Source organism: Lithobates pipiens, unplaced genomic scaffold (genome assembly GCF_037356315.1).
Source record: "Lithobates pipiens isolate NorthernLeopardFrog02 unplaced genomic scaffold, aLitPip1_a1.2 Scaffold_16, whole genome shotgun sequence".
NCBI classification, from domain to species: Eukaryota; Metazoa; Chordata; class Amphibia; order Anura; family Ranidae; genus Lithobates; species Lithobates pipiens.
In genome coordinates this window covers 543092291-543114027 of record NW_027507748.1, presented here as the reverse complement: position 1 = coordinate 543114027, position 21737 = coordinate 543092291, and the positions used below count along the sequence as shown (strand labels likewise).

At 42.1% G+C, this 21737-nt stretch overlaps 1 protein-coding gene across 1 annotated transcript in view; it reads left to right on the top strand.

The window, feature by feature from the left end:
* The window catches only part of PRKAG1 (protein kinase AMP-activated non-catalytic subunit gamma 1), a 69791-nt gene that overhangs the window by 36800 nt on the left and 11254 nt on the right, over positions 1 to 21737 (top strand). Inside the window, exons 4-11 of the mRNA XM_077483333.1 lie at positions 55 to 136; positions 218 to 276; positions 6266 to 6311; positions 6438 to 6492; positions 6572 to 6698; positions 6776 to 6941; positions 16128 to 16165; positions 16247 to 16393. Of these exons, the coding sequence (XP_077339459.1) occupies positions 55 to 136; positions 218 to 276; positions 6266 to 6311; positions 6438 to 6492; positions 6572 to 6698; positions 6776 to 6941; positions 16128 to 16165; positions 16247 to 16393 (720 nt within the window). The remainder of the gene's footprint in view (positions 1 to 54; positions 137 to 217; positions 277 to 6265; positions 6312 to 6437; positions 6493 to 6571; positions 6699 to 6775; positions 6942 to 16127; positions 16166 to 16246; positions 16394 to 21737) is intronic.

The following is a 21737-nucleotide window of genomic DNA, read 5'->3' as shown; positions in this document are numbered from 1 at the left end:
TACTAGTAATATTTCTGCTTTTAGGCACCTTTTTAACTATACATTGATTTTCAGGTAAAGAAAGCCTTCTTTGCTTTAGTCAGTAATGGTGTGAGAGCCGCACCTTTGTGGGACAGCAAGAAGCAGAGTTTTGTAGGTAGGACACAAAGATGCTTGAAAATAATTATTTAAGAAATCCAAACTTTAATCTCACACCTTATTTTCCTTCCCTTTGAAGGCATGCTTACCATCACAGACTTCATTAATATTCTTCATCGATACTACAAATCTTCTATGGTAAGTTTTTTTTTCCCATGCTTTCCCCATAGATATTAATTTAAAGGAACACTGTACTGAGCGAGATTTCAAGGGTAACATGAAAATGCTAGTGGCTTTAGTCATTCTAATGTAAACGCTATGATACTTTCTGAGTTACTGACCTGAAACAGACACACAGGTTAGATATTCTGACTTCAGTGGTTATGTGCTTGTTCCAAGTCAGGGAATCAAAGTATTTAAACCATTAGACTACACAACTAGCCAATAGCAGCCCATCCATCAGGGGCGCGGCCACCCTAATTCATGCGTCCGGCCCCTAAACTGCATGCAGAGTGCCAGACGCATGGATTCCAGTGGGGTTTTTTTCTTTAGAGGCTCTAATTGGCTTCAAAAAAGGGTGGGCTCTGCGCCCGAGCCCACCGAGTTGAGTGACAATAGCAAATTAATATTCCCTATTGTCTTCCTGATTCTTCACCCGGCCAATCAGGAAGCAAGTTCTGAGATCTGATTGGCCGAGAGGAGAAGTGATCGTATTGGCTGCTGAGGAGGCGAAGATGCAGGGGAAGCCACCGTGATGCAGAGGAGGATGAGACGCAGAGTGAAGCTGTCAAGGAGGAAGCGCTGCCCGTGACCTAGATGGGGGTAAGTGCGGGGCTGGTGGGCTGATGATCTAGTGGGGGGGGGGGGGGGGGGTGTGCATAACCAAACAAACCAACCGAGGGAGGGGATGGTGGGTGGTGGTGGAGCACCAGTCATTGCTGCAACTAGCACCTCCAGAAGAAGGTCAGAAATATCTGATTCCATATTTCTTTTTTGTACCTCATGGGACACAGAGCCACAGTAATAATGGTATGGGTTATATGGCACCTTCAGGTGATGGACACTGGCACACCCTAAACAGAAAGTTCAATTCCCCATATAACCCCTCTCCTTACCGGGAGTACCTCAGTTTTTTCGGCCATGTCTTAGGTGTACCCTGCAGCTGGATAAGGTAAGGGAGATTCCTAAAGAATTTTTATAATTCTTGTGGGTTTTCTCCTTTAAGTAAATGTTGTCATGCCTATAGTCACCACTGGGGGCTGTTCCATGCTTGTCAGTCTCACTCTGTGTACAAGCTGGCCCAGGCTCCAGGTAAAGTCACGGCAAAGGGTTTTTTTTTTCTCCTAGGAATGTCCCCACATTCAAACCTTTTCACGGTACAAAAACCAAATGGGGATTTCAGACCCATTCTAGATCTGAAAGATCTAAACCGGTTCGTGAAGATTCTCTCTTTTTGCATGGAATCAATCCGATCAGTAGTCTCCATCCTACAAGGGGGAGAGCTGCTGGCATCAATCGACATCAAGGATGCATACCTGCATGTACCTATTTTCCCCGCTCACCAGAAGTATCTGCGTTTCGAAGTAGAAGGACTTAATTTTCAGTTTGTAGCCTTGCCTTTCGATCTAGCTACTGCAACTCGGGTGTTTACAAAACTTCTGGCCCTTCCTCTGGCCAGATTAAGGACTCAGGGTATAACAATAATAGCATACCTGGACGACCTGCTCTTAATAGACCGGTCGGCTTTCCGCTTGGACCAAAGCGTGGTCACCACAGTAAACTACCTGGAATACCTAGGTTGGGTCATCAACCTAGAGAAATCTTCTTTAAATCCAGTAAGAACATTAGAGTACTTGGGTCTGGTCATAGATGCAACCCAGAAGAAAGTATTTTTACCCCAGGCAAAGATTAGCACCATAAAGGAGCTGGTCCAAGGGGTCAGGGCAAAGAAGGGTCCTTCCATTTGCCTTTGTATGAGGTTGTTGGGGAAGATGGTGGCTTCATTCGAAGCTGTTCCCTATGCTCAGTTTCATTCGAGACTGCTGAAAAACAGTATCCTATCGACCTGGAACAAGAAGATTCAGGCACTAGATTTTCCAATGCGTTTGTTGCCAAAAATGCGCCAGAGCCTCAGTTGGTGAAGGATATCTGAGAATCTGCAGAAGGGGAAATCATTTATCATTACCGGTTACCTGGAAGGTGGTAACAACAGATGCCAGCCTTTCAGGTTGGGGAGCAGTCCTGGAAGAAGCGTCTGTCCAAGGGAAATGGTCCAGAACCGATACCAATACCTTGCCCATCAACATTCTAGAAATTCAGGCAGCGCGTCTAGCCCTAAGGGCCTGGACATTCAGGTTACAGAATTCTCCTGTCAGGATTCAATCCGACAATGCCACAGCAGAGGCTTATATCAATCACCGAGGGGACACCATAAGTCAGACAGCCCAGGGAGAGGTAAACCATATCCTAACCTGGGCAGAAAAACATGTGCCGTGCATTTGGGCAATCTGCATTCCAGGGGTAGAGAACTGGCAGGCAGACTACTTAAGTCGCAAGCAGTTGTTCCCGGGGAATGGTCCCTTCACCCTGACAGGGACCATGGCATCTCTGGAGGGACAGGTTAACAGTAACGCGTTTGCTGCCAGAGACATTTAGTGCTCATGCACACGGACGTTTTAAAAAACTGGCTGCAAAGCTAGCTCCGACGCCTGGAAAAATCGTAGTTAAAAACGCGATTTTTACTGTGTTTTGCATTGGCGTTTTTGCGCGTTTTTTAGCGTTAAGTAGCGTTTTTAAAGAAACACATCTCTTGGCTTTAGCACTCAGAAAACAAAGAAAATATGTTGCGCGTTTATGCGCGTTTTTGCGTGTTTGTGCACGTTTTCCCGCGATTCGCGTTTTTACAGCTCTAGCTCCACGCCACGGAACGCACTGGTCCTGGGTTTTTTTTACAGCTTAAAAACGCCTATGCCATTCGCAGCTCAAAAACGCCTAGGTGGGCATGAAGCCATAGACTAACATGGACAGCCGTTTTTAAGCTGCAAAAAAAGCTAAAAAAAGCGGCTGTAAAAACGTCCGTGTGCATGAGGCCTTATTTCTTATTTTTTTTTTTGGTCATGTTAAAATGCACATTTTAGGCCTCATGCACACAGACGTTTTTACAGCCGCTTTTTTGAGCGTTTTTTGCAGCTTAAAAACGCCTGTCCATGTTAGTCTATGGCTTCATGCCCACCTAGGCGTTTTTGAGCTGCAAATGGCATAGGTGTTTTTAAGCTGTAAAAAAAACCCAGGACCAGTGCGTTCCGTGGCACGGTGCTAGAGCTGTAAAAACGCGGATCGCGGGAAAACGCGCACAAGCGCGCGACATATTTTCTTTGTTTTCTGAGTGCTATAGCCAAGAGATGTGTTTCTTTAAAAACGCTACTTAACGCTAAAAAACGCGCAAAAACGCCAATGCAAAACGCGGTAAAAATCGCATTTTTAACGACAATTTTTCCAGGCGTCGGAGCTAGCTTTGCAGCCAGTTTTTTAAAACGTCTGTGTGCATGAGCACTTAGGGTGAAGATTAGTTAAAAAATATATATTTTCTAAAAACGGAGACCCATGGAGAATAAGATGGTGGTAGTTCCAATTGTTTGTCACTCCACTAATGTCCAACAGTCTATCATGCGCATGTTTTTGGTAAAAAAATATACTAAAGATAATTTTAGTCCTCACAAACCTATTATATTACCCATTTTTTAAAGAAAATATAAAAGATGAAGTTGTGCCAAGTCATCAAACATGTCGAGCTTTAAAATTGCTTTGACCTGTGAAATAACACCGAACTTCAGTATACAAAATTGTCTATAGGCTTTGCTTTAAAAGCCTTTACAGGTCACAAGTTTGGAGTTGACTGTAAATTATGTTTTTATATTTGTGTCTTAATTTTTAAGTTTAAGTTTGATTATTAGTTATTGTCTGCCTTGTTTAAGATGGTAATCTGTACAAAAGATATAATTATGGCGCTTTATGCTGCGGGAGCCAAAATAATGTTTTGTGCCTTTTTAAGACCTAATTTCCATGCCCCCCCCCCCCCCCCCCCCCCGTAGCTTCTATTTAAACTTTCCAGGCTGTCCAAGTCACATGATTCCCAAAACGCATTGTTTTGACTGCTGACAGCTTTCCATCTTCTCTACCACCGCATCTGCGTTCCATCCCCAGCCTGGCTGTGGTGAGTCAGTTCTTCGCTTTGTGTTGGTGACGTCACATCCAGCGCGCCACCCGACTACACCAGCTGTACCATCAGTCGGTTTGGAGTCTTATGTCCTGTTCATTGGGGGCCTCTCCCTACACTGACCCTTATGGGTTCAACCAGTGGTCTTTCATCTCTTCCATTAGGTGGATGCTCATGCGACATCTGGTGCCTACACACCTTTTGGTGGCCCCCAACACCGGCCTTGATATGCCTGAGTCAGTCTGCTGAGGTTTTGGTAGGATTGAGGTTCAATATCAAGCATGATGTTTAACATTAATTGTCTGGCAGACATATTTTAACCCTTTCCATTCTTGTAATCCTTTGACTTTGATTTTACAATAAATCTTTTTATCACAGACCGCGGCAAAGACATTTTTATGACTTTTCTGCGGTATGCCTCAAGTGGTTTGTAGCCATTACCCCCTAGCGCTGTATTAAGAGGAATCTTTTGTTTGTTCTTACCAGGAAGAATGTAAATACCTGGATATAAAGCAGCATTCAATTCACCCCCACGTGACAGTGCTGTCACAAGGAGAAGCTGCCTGAGTGCTCCCCACACCCACGCATAAGCATCTGCTTATTGTGGACAACTACTTCACTTTCTCCACTTTTAGAGAATTCTTTGGTTTGAAAAATATATATCTATATCTGGTATGTACCCAAGTTCATGTCACTGACAGTGCAAGAGAATGCATCCTGAAACAAAAAAAAAAAAAAATCATCCTCTCCTAAAAAAAAAATGTAGGCATCAGCATTTTATAATTGTCCAGCTTTGACCAGTGTAACTATGAATATAACCTACCTGGCCAATGCTGCTGGAAGCTGGAAATCACTGAAGTAGACACCGCTACTTCAGTGATCTCCACTTGTTCTTGGGTCCTTTGCTGAGTGGCCAGCCTGGTGTCTTGTGAATACATTACAGGCACCATTTAGGCAACGCCTTCCATCTTCTGAATGAATGCAATGTCACCACCCTGCCACTCCACCTCAGTCAGAATCACTTTGCAACCATTCTGAAAATGCAAAGCGTTCTCTGATTGGCGGCTGACCTCCTGTGTTCACAGTGCATCAGAGCAGCCATTCAGCATGGGCCAGTGGAGATCATTAGAGTAATAGTGTCTTCTTCAGTGGTTTCTGACATTACCAAGCAGGTTTGTCATATACATGATTACATTTGTCCAAGCTGGACAAATGTAACTGTATAATATGCCATGCCTGGAGTTAAAGCGGGGTTCCACCGCCGTTTTTTTTTTTTTTTTTCCCGCAATAATGTTTTAAATTAAGTTTACTAAATATTTCACATACCTCCTATGTGCTGTCCGATTCTCTTCCAAGTCTTTTTCATTCTTCAAAACTGCCTAGGAAAACATCTCTGGGCGTTTTCCATTTTGCCTATGGGCATGTGAAGCCCACAGGCATTGTCTTCCGGGGCACAGTCCTCTAAACTCCCATCATGCACCGCCCCTATGAGCTGCGATCTCGCGCATGCGCAGATCAATCCGCTCGAGCGAACACAACAACTCAGCCTGGGCGCCGCACAGACTCCTGGGGAAAAAAAACGATCCCAGGAGTGGCAGACAGGAAGAAGTGACCTGCCGCTGAAGCCCCGCCCATTTCCGGATCGGCTCCGCCCCTTTCCGCAATCTCCAGAGGCAGAAAATTTAAAATAAGAAGAAGACAGCAGAAAGGTAAGGGGGTTACCTAGCGATTAGGGAAGGGGGGATCACATAGACCTAGTACTGGTAATTAGGGTGGACCTCCGCTTTAACCTTTAAATTGCATATGCCCTAGCAATAAACATCTATTCCTTTTTAGTTCTATAACATGAAAAAAAAAAAGCTTTATTTCTGTCTTTCTCATTGATGCTCAGTGACTAGTAGGAGCAGTTTATGATAAACTTAACTTCTGATGGCTTACTGAAGTGTTACTTTGCTCCCTGTGTGTTATCAGGTGCAAATTTATGAGCTGGAGGAACATAAGATAGAGACTTGGAGAGGTATGTTATCAAACTACAAGTTAAATATCTGCCATTTCTTGTGTGAAAAATAAGGGTAGAACAAATAATAAGATAGTTGAAGGTAACTGAGATCTAAACCTTGTTAAATTATTTACTTTTTTTTAGAAGTGTATTTACAAGACTCTTTCAAGCCTTTGGTCAGCATATCACCCAGTGCCAGGTGTGTATGGGTCACGCTTAATACTTGCCCATCTTAGGAATTCTTACAATATTCAACTAATGTTTTTTTTGCCCCTCAGCCTATTTGATGCTGTTTCGTCTCTGATTAAAAATCGCATTCATCGTCTGCCAGTTATTGCTCCAGACTCCGGAAATACACTGTACATATTAACGCACAAGAGGATTCTCAAGTTTCTTAAACTTTTTGTGAGTCTCCTTCTATCTATGGCTGCTGCTTCCCTCTTTCGGGCTTCAGGATTTTTCACTTTTCTCTGTGTTTCCAGATGTCTGAACTGGAAAAGCCAGCTTTTGTGACTCAAACACTAGAGCAGCTGAAGATTGGAACATACGATAACATCGCTATGGTGCATCCCAACACTCCTGTCTATGTTGCTCTGGGTATTTTTGTTCAGCGCCGTGTATCTGCTTTACCTGTTGTTGATGACTCTGGTAAGTATAGATATATTTTTTATCTATACTAAATACACTAAAATATATAATATATATATGAATTATATAATATTTATACACATATATATATTATATATAATCTGTATTACATTTATTTTGCCAACCCAGTCAAACTTTCCACATATATGCGTAATAAGCTATAAAGTGAACATTATTTTTAGACATTGACAGTGATCATTTGCAATCATATGTTCCCACCCCATTAATTTGTTCAGATCTTTTTACAAGGTTTCCACATCCTGCGGAGAAGTTATTGCCCTGCTTAGCTTAGTATTGTGTGCAAATACAGAGATTAAACTGTTTAACCCATCCTCCACGTCATTTATGAACAAATTAAATAGGATTGGTGCCAGCACAGAACCCAGGGGGACCCCACTACCCACCCCTGACCATTCCGAGTACTCCCTAGTTATCATTACCCTCTGAACTTGCCCTTGTAGCCAGTTTTCAATCCATGTACTCACCCTATGGTCTATGCCAACAGACCTTATTTTGTACAGTAAACGTTTATGGGGAACTGTGTCAAATGCTTTTGCAAAATCCAAATACACCACTGAATAAAAGCAGTTATGGACAGTGTCTAATGGCAGAGCATTGCATCCACATTCCTACTTGGTTAAAAACAAGATGCGTTAGTCTGTCAAGAGGTAAGCATATCAACACACATAGTTTAGAAAGACATTCATTTTATTACAAAGAGACTTCATAGATTAAAAACAACATTTATGGTACATCAAATGACCCAAATTAATAAAAGCAGAACAATTGATGCTAGGGTTTCACAGTTGTAGTCACTGCTTCCTCAGGGCTATATCCTAAGCATCCATGTATCTTAATACTGACACCCAAGTAGCAAATGGCGGAGACAGCATTCCATGTCAACACAGGAGATGCCAGAGTCACCTCAGTGATTTCATGGATGTTGAACTGCGTGAATGAATAAAACGATCTTATAAAATTAATGTGTCCAAATTGGTCAAGCAGCGGTTCATCAAGCGATGAAAGAGATTAGAAATTCTAGCTAGTAATTGAAGCCAGGGGAAAAACCCCTCCTGAAGTCAAAACAACAAGGGTAGCCAGGTACATCCACATGCATTCAGCCACGCCACCGTGACTCATATTTTGATGTTTGGAATTTCTAATCTCTTTCATCACCTGACTAACTGCTGTGATCACAGGTCAATTGGCTTCAGTATAAATCACACAAATAGGAAACACAAGGGGAATACAAAGACACTGAATTTCAAAAGAGCCAACTTCCCAAAACTACGAACCTTGCTAGAAGGCATGAATTGGGATAAAATCTTAGGAACAAAGAACACAGAGGAGAGATGGGTTTGCTTTAAGAGCATATTAAATAAGGGCATTAGCCAATGCATCCCATTGAGTAATACATTTAAAAGAGCGAACAAAAGTCCTGGATGGCTTAACTTCAATGTAAAAATGCATATAAAAGCAAAGGAGAAGGCCTCCAAAAAACACACAGTTAAGGAATCATCACCAGGATTCTGACTTTATAAAGAATACAACAAGAAATGTAAGGGTGCAATTAGGGCGGCTAAGATAGAACACTAAAGACACATGGAGCGTTGTTCAGTATGATTTTAGGTGACAAACTTCAAATGCATTTTATGTGAAGTCTGTATCTTCACTGATTTAGCTACTTTATGTCGAACATATAGGTGCCAAAGAAGGGTTGCTAAGTTATATAGCTGTCAATAATTAATATACAGTGCCTTGAAAAAGTATTTATATCCCTTGAAATTTTCCACATTTTGTCATGTTACTACCAAAAACTTAAATTATTGAGATTTTATATGCTGGACCAACACAAAGTGGCACATAATTGTGAAGTGGAAGGAAAATGATAAATGGTTTTCAATTGTTTTTACAAATATCTGAAAAGTGTGGCATGCATTTGTATTCAGCCCCCTTTACTCTGATACCCCTAACTAAAATCTAAGGAGAGCATTAATCAGAGAAGCAGCCAAGAGGCCCCTTGGTAACTCTGCAGGAGCTGCAGAGATCCACAGCTCAGGTGAGAGAATCTGTCCACAGGACAACTATTAGTCGTGCACTCCACAAATCTGGCCTTTATGGAAGAGTGGCAAGAAGAAAGCCATTGTTGAAAGAAAGCCATGTGGGGAACACATCAAACGTGGAAGAGGGTGCTCTGGTCAGATGAGACCAAAATGTAACTTTTTGGCCTAAAATTTCACTCTCTAGATGTGCAAAGCTGGTAGAGACATATCCAAAAATCTTGCAGCTGTAATTGCAGCGAAAGGTGATTCTACAAAATATTGACTCAGGGGGGCTGAATAAAAATATATGCCACACTATTAACATTTATTTGTAAAATTGAAAACTAGCTTTTTGCTGCCACTTCACAATTATGTGCCACTTTCTGTTGGCTTATCACATAAAAGCCCAATAAAATACATTTACGTTTTTGGTTGTAGCATGACAAAATGTGGAAGATTTCAAGGTGGTATGAATACTTTTTCAAGGCACACTGTACATTGCTTACAGTTTCTTTAGCTTTTGTTGCCTGTTTATTGCTCTGACATTCTGTGCTGCACTGTACATTGACTGTGCTAGTCTTTTCGTAATATTTCCTGCATGACAGGAACACCGGGAAAAATGGCGTAAAGTTTCCAAAACTCAACAATAGCTTTTTTTCTTTATCTGCACATAATGCACGAGCAGTGCTTCATCCTGTTAACCATTTGAATCCTTGAGCCTTTTCCTTCCTATACCCTCTTCAGTCCCTTTTTTTTATTTTTTCAATTTTCTTGGTTCCCCATCGTATACATTTTAGCATTTGTGTCTATCCAAACATAGTTTTCTTTTTTTATTCTTCAAGTGAGGTTTGTTAAAGCTGGATTGTTTAGTGACACTATCAAGTTGGATACATTGCAGACAAAATGTACACTTTTCTTCAGTCCTTGCCTTACAGTCTAAAGCTACAGTCACACCAGCCATTTAGGCTGGTGCAAATTGTAGCGGCAGGAATCAGATTTCCGCTCCGGCTCTGAGTAGCTTGGTGTGGCAGCCAGCGTTGTTCACAATAATGACAGGTCGCAGGCAGCCATAGCTATTCGCTGCTGTGTGCGCACCCAGCGAGTACCTGCTGTGATCACTCCTGGATACAGGTAATTGCTAGCTGTTCAGAGACCATCAAATAGCTGCAGCCACCCATGACCTGTCATTAAGGCCCCTTTCACACGGGACGGATCAGTAATGATCCGCCCCGTGATGATCCGCTCGCTCAGCGGGGATCGCTCCGTTGTCCCCGCTGAGCCGGCGGCGGACAGGGCGGTCCCGGCACACTGTGCAGGGACCGCCCTGTCAGCTCTCCGCTCTCCTCTATGGGGGATCGGATGAGCATGGACCGTCTGTCCGTGTTCATCCGCTCTGCAGACGGATAGAAAAATAGCAAAAAAAAAGGGGTGAAAAACTGCGCTAAGGTGAATAAACAATATATAACAAAATAGTCCCAAAGATCTGAGTTCAGCTGCGGCTTAGCTGTATCACATAATTACAGAAGTAGACAATTCAGAAAAATATTAAGCCGCGCTAAGTGCACTATAACAAAATAGAGTGACAATGTAAATACAATACTGTTCTGCCCCCAACCAGTGGGGGAGCAAATAATATAAATGTTGTTCCCTGCCACACCCTTAAGTGGGCAGACCACAACTTAGTGTACAAAAAATATATGAATCAGGTGATCACATCTGAAAAAACACCCCGTGAACTAAGAGTCTCTAAAAACGCACAGATTGATGAACAATAAATAAAAGAAATGAAAAAAAGTCCAGCTGTAATGGATTAAATACATAAACGAAAAGTGTTCAATTCCACCACCAAATATCTGAAGTTATTTCTTACCAGAACTTCATGACCCCCCGCTACAGAGGATCACAGTGAGCATACAAGTATACGGTTGTCCCCCACTTCAAAGGAATCCTTCCTGTTCGCCTTACACCACCTTTTTAATGTATGAATAGCTGGATGCATTTTTCATGGGATACCTCTCACATATTTGGAAGGCTCAAAACGTGCACCATGGAAAAGAAAATAGGGCTCCAATAGCGTAAAAACCCTTTATTAAAAAAACTTAGGAATAAAAATAACACTTACAATGTAATTGAAGTTTCAAAGCCTTAAGTCCGTCGCGCTGGCCGGACACACACGGACAAACCCGTCCTGCCTGGACACTGAACACGAGGTGAAGTTTAGCGCGTCACTCAACCCTACACGTTTCGCAACAAAATTGCATCATCCAGGGGCACAAGCGGCACGCCATATCACCTCAAAACCAAGCCTCGTTTTCATTAGTAAACACAGGCATAGGTCATTCATTCCCCTGGGAACTTCCCCCATTCACTCCTCCATCCAATCCAAATGTCTGACCTATATACACTTCCTTGTTAACCAAGCCTCATTTTCGTCTAATACAGGAATCGTACCATTGTGTCACCTGATGGGGTCCAATGGAGTGCAACGCTATTCCCCCACTTCCGATGTGTCATATTTGGTACCCAACGCTACCGCTGTCACCCCCAAATTCTACTTTAGGAACACTTAGCCACCCAACAGGGTCTTATGAGACACAATGCCGTTTCCCCACTCCCGACATGTCACATCCGGTAGGTAGCACTATTACTATCACTTCCGGGTCCGATGGAATGCAGCGCCATTACTCATACTTCCGCTGCGTCATGTCTGGTTGACGGCACTTCCGCTGTCAGCAGAGGTGCCCTAAAATGATGGAAACACATGACGCACTCTTCTGTTCTATCGGGGGCAACGCAACTTGCCCCCGATGGAACTCAGTATATCCTAAAGACTTACGGTCCTCCGCATGGAACGACGTGGGCTGCACCTTACCCAAGCCTTATTCCCATCCCCAGATCCCTAACGTATCTAATCCACCTGTGTACCTCTGAGTTGATCCCTGGGAGGCAGCCCAGGGTAGACAAAAACAGTGAGTTGCCATAGAGGCAGGATGATCATAAACGGGGTTAGCAACAATATATTAACCCTCTAAAATCAAACTAGATATTATCAAAAATCGCATTACTAATGCGATGCGATTTTTAAAGCATATCCAGCCTATTTAGCATATTAAATAAATCCTCGTAAAATGTGAACATAAAATTGAAACTAAACTGATAAAAAAAAATATAAAATTCCATAGTACATTTACTAAAGAGAAGGATCAAAGCAACACTCCTACCTCGCACCCTTTCCTTAATTTGATGTGCTCAAAGCGTATGTTACTCCCTTTTTTCCCTTGCACACTTTGATTATACCTCATCATGAACAAAGAAAAGTTAACTAGTTGCCAATAATCCCCTCAGACTCCCTGACCATGGGTTAGTATGGAGGAGTGAACCCCTTTGTCAAAAAATATTATTTTAGGGATACCATCCCCCCATTTTGTTCCCGTCCTGTCCGCAGGGCATGGCTCCCCAAGAAAGCAATGTAATTCTCGCCCAAAGCACAGACCATCAGGGAGGGCTCACAAAAATACATAATATATACCTCCAATGTAGGCCAAGATTTTATCAGTCAAATTATCCCAGATAAATGAGAATAATCAATCCAAAGAAGGGAAATACTAAAGATAATACAGAAAGTAATACAAAATATAATACAAAATAAAATGCCAGCGAAGGGGGAGAGAGAAGAAAAAAACTGATTTCCATAAGACCTACAGACGCATTCAAGCATTGTTAATGAATGCGTTCACATCCGTATCTACATTGAGCCCATACGGGACATAGGTTCTGAGTCTATGTATCCACGCCATCTCTTGTTTTGAGATTTCTCTGACCAATGACCCACCTCTCCAATGGGGCCTGTACTTATCAATGCCCATATATAAGGTATTAGAGGGGTCCCTGTTGTGCATTTGGTCAAAATGGCGCAACACTGGATGCTTATCAAAACCCCTCCTTATGTTCCCTATATGTTCGTTGAGTCTCATATTGGAGGCCGCAAGGGCACTGAATCAAATATACCACCCCCTCAGATGAGCAAGTGATAAAAGGTTCGACTTCATAGGACCTTCATGTACTGGTCGATACAACATTAGTAATCCTCCTTTCCTTACACTTAGTTAAGGTACAAACCTGGCAATTTTTACATTTGTAATATCCTTTAAGGTTCTGAAAGAAACACCTATTAGAACTGGGGGGATCGTGTACACTTGGTGCAATACGATTTCCCAAAGACGACACCCCCTTAAATACTACTTGTGGTTTATCTGGTAGGATAGTACTGAGGACTGGGTCACTTGTTAATAAATGCCAGTGTTTCTGTATTAGATGCTTGATACTACGATGTTGTACTGAAAAGGTGGTAATAAATGGAACTTTGTCCTGTGTCTCCCTATCCTCTCTTCTTCTGTCACCCAAAAGCTCCATCCTATCCCTTTCCGGGCGTTCTGAAGTGCTTCCGACAAAAAATCCCTACTGTATCCCTTCTCCAGAAACCTTTCAACAAGAACAGCCGCCTGTTCCTCAAAGGTCTCCACTTCAGTGCAGTTCCTCCTCAGGCGTGTAAATTGTCCCTGGGGTACTGCCCTCAGCCAAGGTTCATAGTGGCAGTTGTTCAAGGGGATATATGAATTCCGATCGGTTGTTTTGAAAAAAGTGGAGGTTACAAAACGATCATTCTCCACCTTGATATTCAGATCTAAAAAACAAATCTCATTTTGACTGGCCTCAAAATTAAATTTGATACCTCTGCTATTCATATTGAGGGTGGCCATAAACAAATGTAAATCTGTCTCTGTTCCATCCCACAGGAGGAGGACGTCATCAATGTACCGTACCCATAAAGTCACCTCAGGCCTCCTGGGGGCATTGATGACGTCCTCCTCCCATTTGGCCATGAACAGGTTGGCAAGACTGGGGGCATATTTAGCCCCCATGGCTACCCCCCTATCCTGGCGATAAAACTGATGATCGAACCAAAAATAGTTATGGTTAGCTGCATACTCTAAGAACTCCATGATAAAATCAATGTGTGCGAGCTCCAGACCCGATCCCTTTCCGAGATAGAGCCTAACTGCCTCTAATCCCAAATGATGTGGGATAATGGTGTAAAGGGATGTAACATCAGCAGTGACCATCCATAAATCTCTTTTAGGGACCATATTAGACAGTAAATTAATAACCTGTTTTGTATTTTTCACATAAGATGGCATATTCCGGACCAACGGTTGCAGGAAGTGGTCTATATACTTGCCCACCCGGGACATAACCGAATCTATACCACTGACAGTCGGACGTCCCGGGGGGCAAGTCACACTTTTGTGTATTTTGGGAAGATAATAGATCACCGGCGTGCGTGGAGCACGTGGTACAAGAAAAAGTCTTTCTTTTTCATTCAAGATTCCCTTCCGGAAACCTTGATCCACAATCTTTTCGAGAGTTTTCTTATAGTTGGCGACAGGATCCCTATTCAAAATGGTATAGGTCTCTCTGTCATCAACAATGCGGTACATTTCCTTTAGATAGTCATCTCGATCCAGCACCACAATGCTCCCCCCCCCCCTTATCCGCTGGTCGGATAACCAATGATTTGTTAGTACACAAAGTGTCCAAACCAATCTCAAGGTCCCTCTGCAATCTGGCTTTTTTTACTTTCATTTGATCCAAATCGCGCAACAGAACGTCTCTGAAAATCTTAATATTAGGGGCATAGGGCCTGGGGGGGTTAAATAAGGTTGCATTAGAAAGATTGGAGTGTTGAAACTCTGATCTACTTCTTTCACCAACTGTAGTTGTATTGCTAAGCATGTACCTTTTAATATTCAATTTCCGAACATACTTGTGTATATCCATGTATGTCTGGAATTTACTTATATTCTTAGGTGGGGCGAATTTTAATCCTTTGTCTAACAGCCTTTTTTCCGAATCTGATAGATCTTGTTTGCTTAAGTTAAAAATACCTGACCCTACGGTCTCCTTCTTTTTAGCTGACTGGATTCTCCGCCCCCCTCTGCTTCCTCTCTTCTTTCTACAGGTCTTTTTATGCCTCTGTTGTCCCTGTGAAAATCCAGATTGCGATTTGTCCCTCCCTCCCGGGGGGGCTGGATAATGTGGGGGCCTCTGGTTAGAAAATAGGATTTTCCTCCGTCTGCAGAATCGGACAATTGTGGAGGTGGACAATAGCGGGTGTCTGCGGATGTTCATCTGCAGACACCCGCTATCCCATAGGGATGCATGTATGTCCGTATTTCATCCGCAAACGGATGGATGAAATACGGACATACTGTCCGCATGTGTGAAAGGGGCCTAAAGTGAATGGGGCTGGCAGCTGCAACAGGAATATTTGATTCCTGCTGCTAAAATTCGCATTGGCCTAAATCACCAATGTAAATGTAGCCTAATGCTCCTACCACAGTTAGATACTTTTACTCTCCTTCATCTGAAGCTTATTCTTTGGATTGTTGGAAGAAACTAGTGCCTCCTAAGTCCATGTTCAATTACATGAGTTTCTTATACCCAAAGATATATATGCATTGCTATTTGTAACTCTCAAATGTTTTGAAGACTTTTCTTTTAAACACAGTTAACTGGATATTCTTTAAGAAATGTGATGTTGCCTGTAAAAAATAAAAAACAACATTCTAAACTGAAATTTACTAGAGCAGATTCAATAGTTTGTTCATGAATGTATTCATATGGTTAGTCAAGGCTGTACGCCTCCAAGAATCAGCTCTGGCAAGGGACAGGCTCTGTGGCTGCTTACATGTAAACGGTCATCTGAGGCATTACATGCAATTTTGGATAGAAGAGAGGCACTGGTCATTGATTTGTACAATCTTTCTGGCTGCAACTGATTGCAAACACCAGGGATCTCCGCCAGAGATTAATGCTGACTTGTGAAGGTGTATGGCGTTAATCAGCCGTATGAATAAGGACTATTGAAAGGCAACCACTTCACTTTCTTCTCTTTTACAGGATTCTGGAGTTAGGGAATTTATATAGATGGGTCGTATTTACCAGAATTTATGCCACCAACTGTGCAAGAGAGCAAAATGCATCCTGAAAAGAGACTCTAGGGATGATCAAAGTGTGTTATTTTATTCTATAACATTCCAAAGTTTTATGGCTGCTTTTCATGGCTGGTTGTTCTTGTTCACAGGGCGTGTGGTGGATATTTATTCCAAGTTTGATGTCATTGTGAGTACTTATCTTGCACCATAGCATATTCTGGTGATCTCTGTATGCATCAGGTCTGATATCTCCTTTTGTTATATCTAGAATTTAGCTGCTGAGAAAACTTACAATAATTTGGATATCACCGTGACAAAGGCTCTTGGACATCGCTCTCATTACTTTGAAGGTGTCCTAAAATGTTACCCACATGAAACCCTTGAAACCATCATCAACCGGCTCGTTGAAGCAGAGGTAGAAAAATAATAAATTTTACAGAACGTGTGCTGTAACCAGCAGCAAATCAATAGAGTATCAGGAACAATGGAAACAAAGTGAATGCAAAATAAGCAAAGGTGTGAATATTAGATTATTGAAGTCTAATGCCAAAAAGGTGTAGTGTGCCTTGTGCAAAGAAGAGTTCTTGCGTAAACAAAACTTACAGTGCATCTGGAAAGTATTCAGAGCTTCACTTTTTCCACATTGTATTATTTTACAGCCTTTCTTCAAAATGTAATAAATTCATTATTTTATTCAAAATACTACAAATACCCCATAATGACAATGTGAAACAAGTTTGTTTTAAAACTTTGCAAATTTATTAAAAATCTGAAAAAAAATCACATGTACATAAGTATTCACAGCCTTTGCCATGTCGCCCAAAATTGAGCTCAGGTGCATCCTGTTTCCACTGATCGTCCTTGAGATGTTTCTAAAACTTGATTGGAGTCCACCTGTGGTAAATTCAGTTGATTGGACATGATTTAGAAAGGCACACACCTGTCTATATAAGGTCCCATGCACAGTTAACAGTTCATGTCAGAGCACAAACCAAGCCATGAAGTCTAAGGAATTGTCTGTAGACCTCCAAGATACTATTGTATTGAGGCACAGATCTGGCAAAGGGTACAGAAAAATGTCTGCAGCATTGAAGGTCCCAATAAGCATAGTGGCCTCCATCATCCGTAAATGGAAGAAGTTTGCAACCACCAGGAATCTTCCCAGCGCAGCGCCGCCCGGCCAACCTGAGCAATCGGGGGAGAAGGCCCCTAGTCAGGGAGGTGACTAAGAACCCGATGGTCACTCTGGCAGAGCTGCAAAGTTTCTCTGTGGAGAGAGGAGAACCTTCCAGAAGAACAACCATCTCTGCAGCACTCCACCAATCATGTCTGTAAGGTAGAGTGGCCAGACGGAAGCCACTCTTCAGTAAAAGGCACATGACAGCCCACCTGGAGTTTGTCAAAAGACGCCGTAAGGACACTCAGACCATGAGAAACAAAATTCTTTGGTCTGATGAAACAAAGATTAAGACGGGGTTTTTTTTGGACCTCACCCCTTCCCACTTTGGGCAATTGCTTTGATTGATTTTCATGCAATTTATTTTTTCACCTTTTTATTTTATATTCTCTTTATGTGGCATATGATTTCCATCACTTTGTATGCTTTTCACTAGAGTTACACCGATACTGGGTATTTGCACAAGTATCGGTACTCGTGAAAATGCACTGATACTTTCAGGCTTGGTTCTTTGAGCTGTCGGCTGTCAGTGGGTCTCCCCAGTGTTAAAGAAGTCCAATAATTGGAACAGCCGGCAATGTTTATTACCAACATTGCTCAGCCCTGATATGCTAAAATAAAAAGAAATTGTTTCTTTTTGTATATTTCTTTTTCTTCATCTGCAGATCAAAGGGATGAACAAATGTTGCTCTGTTTAACCCCTTAATAATACTTAATTTACTCAGCCTTAATTAACTACCTATTTTCCTCCATTTAATTATTATTTTCCTGTTTTTTTTTTTTTTTTTTTTTGTTCACATCTATTTTATAAACAATTAAAACTTTTTTTTTGTTTGCTTTGTTAGTGAATATTTTTACAGATATATAGATATATTTTAACATTTACACATTTCACTTTGAAATGGCGCTAAAAAAAAATCTATTTTATTTAATTTGTAACCTACTTTTCAATGCTGGACATATTTGGATATATTTTTTCACCCTTGCCCATTACGTTTGGAGGGTGCTCCTGGGGTGTGTCGGTGTTCTTGCTTCTTCCTTGGGTTCATTCCCTCAGTTCCCAGGATACATTCGCTTTGCAGATCCTGACTTGCAACGCTACACATCATGTTTCCACTTGTCCCTACCTTTTTTTCTTACCATCTGGGCAAAACATTAGATCCTATTCAGTACTTTTAAAAAAAAAAATCTGATATTCTATGCTTGAGTGGCAACTGGCCACAAAATACATAGAGTCTACAATGACATCATGTTCCCAACACATAGCTTGACCTCAACTGTGATTCCTCTGTATGCTATAACCCATTTTTATTCATTACCAAAACAAGCATTTTACTTTTTATACCAATTACTTTCATGGGACACTATACAATTTTCAGATGCACGCATGTATACGTATATGAATCCTCTTTATTGTATGTCATCATTTTTTATATAGGTTAAAATACTCATGTTCAATCATGTATCACATGTTATGAGGTATGCTTTGTTTTTATGCCAATTAAACAATTTACATAATTTCTCCTACCATGTGTCTTTTGCCTCACTCAAAGTCCCCAAAAAAACTTTCATTTTATTTCTGATTTAGGGATGGAGGTGCATGTAATCATGCACATCATTTAAAGTCCCATTACCCTCTTGCTTTTTAGATTAAATAAAGATTGAACTCTTTAGACTGAATGGCAAGCATCGTGTCTGGAGGAAACCAGCCACCGCTCATCACCTGTTCAGTACCATCATTACAGCAAAACGTGGTGGTGGCAGCATCATGCTGTGGGCTGTTTTTCAGCAGCAGGAACTGGGAAACTAATCAGGATCAAAGAAAAATGAATGCAGCAATGTATAGAGACATCCTTGATGAAAACCTGCTCCAGATCACTCTGGACCTCAGACTGGGGCGAAGCTTTATCTTCCAGCAGGACCACGACCCTAAGCACACAGCCAAGATAACAAAGGAGTGGCTACGGGACGACTCTGAATGTCCTTGAGTGGCCTAGACAGAGCCCAGACTTGAACCCAATTGAACATCTCTGGAGAGATCTGAAAATGGCTGTGCACCGACGCTCCCCATCCAACCGGATGGAGCTTGAGAGGTTCTGCAAAGAAGAATGGGAGAAGCTGCCCAAAAATAGGTGTGCCAAGCTTGTAGCATCATACCCAAAAAGACTTGAGGCTGTAATTGGTGTCAAAGTTGCTTCAACAAAGTATTGAGCAAAGGCTGCAAATACTTATGTACATGTGAATTATTTTTTTTTTTTTATAAATGTGGCAAATATTTCAAACCATTTTTCACATTGTCATTATGGGGTATTGCTTGTAGAATTTTGAGGAAAATAATGAATCCATTTTGGAATAAGGCTGTAACATAACAAAATGTGGAAAAAGTGAAGCGCTTTGATTACTTTCCAGATGCACTTTATTTAATTTGTGTCTAACTGCGAGAAGTGTGTACCCCTGTTGGATGGTAAGTCAGGGTGGTGATGCAGGCGAGGATTTCTGTAAGTCCAGGATAGATGCAGGCATGGTTGCTGTTAGTCTGGCAGAGTTAAACAAAGAGACCTGGTAGTTTGGGGGATTGAGAGCTTTCAGATGGGGGGGGGTCAATTTTGTGTGTTGATGATCAGCTGCATAGCGGACCATAACAGCGTAGAGCCCCTAGGGAGAAGTGGACAAAGCATGTAATCGGCAGTACCTGGAGCAGGATAGAAACTAACTGCACAGCATTCACAAACTCATATTTCCCAGTGTCCCAAGCAGGTCTACTGCTGGCTGACTGTATAACATGTTGGATGGTGCTGGGCAGAACACTAACAACATATTATGGAGCTGTGGAATGACAGAGCTGTTTAGATCTCTAAGCATTTTATTTTCTGTTTTCGAAACTGGGAGGATGGCCAAGTATGTGCAGCACATATACCTATGTCCTAAGCCAGATGTTCAGTTGTTAGTTCCTGCCTTTCTTTAGTATTGTTAGGAATAAATGTAAACCATTATTATTATACAGGATTTATATAGCGCCGACAGTTTACGCAGCGCTTTACAACATTGGGGTAGACGTTACAATACAATACAATTCAAGACAAGGGGAATCAGAGGGCCCTGCTCGTTAGAGCTAAACCATGGCAAGCATTATACCAAACCTATCATTGGAGACCTATATCGAAGCTACCATTGCTTTCCTGTTTCTGAAACTATTAGTTGCAATTATCAAAATCACAAGTAAGAACAAAGCTAGTTCTTATCTGCTTACTTCTTCATTTATTTAATTATTTATAGGAGCCTGTAAAGCATTGCGCCGCAGATCACAGGTGCAGTCTCGGGCTCTTGCATACTGTCAGAGTAACTGTCTGCCCATACCTTGTAAAGGCAGGCAGTTATTGATTGACAGGAAGAATCAATGATGCTAGAGCTTTCATCAGCACCCTGGTTGTTCATGAGAACTACAACCCATCAGCCACAAAGGCTGTTGGTACTTGTGCAATTAATTCAAAGAACTCTGTGAATGAATGATGCGGCTGTGTGGGCTGAGCACCATGTGGCAGCATTCTTTTCAAATTTTCACAGTGGGTGCAGAGAGACTATCCCCGACCTGCTGTCATAATTAGAAGGGGGATCTGGGAGAGGTTGCTGGAGCGTGGAACATGTAACCTGTTCCCAAAGGTGAACGTATCCTTTAAAAGTACATATCTGTGTACATGACATAAGTTTGACACCCTGAATCAACTTGGTAAATGGTTATTAAATTGACATATAGCTCTTCCCTTTGGTCAGATCACTGGGTGTAGTTCCAAAAAATACTACATGGGTGGTACGTCACTCCCTATAAACTCTCTAAAGTTTTTACAGCCAATTTAGCTATGTGCTGGTGAAACTGTGGATCAGTTGGTTCCCTGATCCATATTTTGTGGTATTGTAACAGGGTTCCTTTACCTCCAGCCAACAGCGGACCTCCGGTCACCAGGGGGTGTCCGGTCACCAGACAGCCCCCACCTGTGCTGTTTTCTCCCCCTCTTCACGAGAAAGAAGCGTCAGGAGAAAAACAAAACAATAGGCAAAAATAAAACGATCAGCGCGCCGCCCTACTCGGCGGCTTCCAGGCTCCCTCCACGCCATTTTTCCCCCTCGCAGAACTATCCCATAGGAGGCTCGTGCGGGAAAGCACCTTTTTAAAAAAGAGGAGTGGGCCATAGGTGACGGAGGGGGGCAGGGCTTAGTGCAGCGTTGGCGTCCAGCCCGGGAATGTGTGTTTTGAAGGCACCATTGTTACTGCTCCAAGTTAACGGAGGGATACAAGAGCAAAGAGGGGGATGAAAGAGGTTTGGTGACACAGGCATTCCTTTTGACACATTTACTATTGCATCAGGCTGAGCATTAATAGCAGCGGCAGGGCTGGACTATTGCTCAAGCAGTGGATGCATTCCTTCTGGTACCTCTGCTTTGCGCATCGGGCTATGGTCGGAAGCACCTCAAAAAAGGGCTCTAGAAATACTTCTACAGCCACTAGGAAGCCTAAAACCATCTAAAAAAAATGTCATCCTCCCCTGAGAGTGTTATAGCTGGTCAGAGTGAGCCATCAGGGACA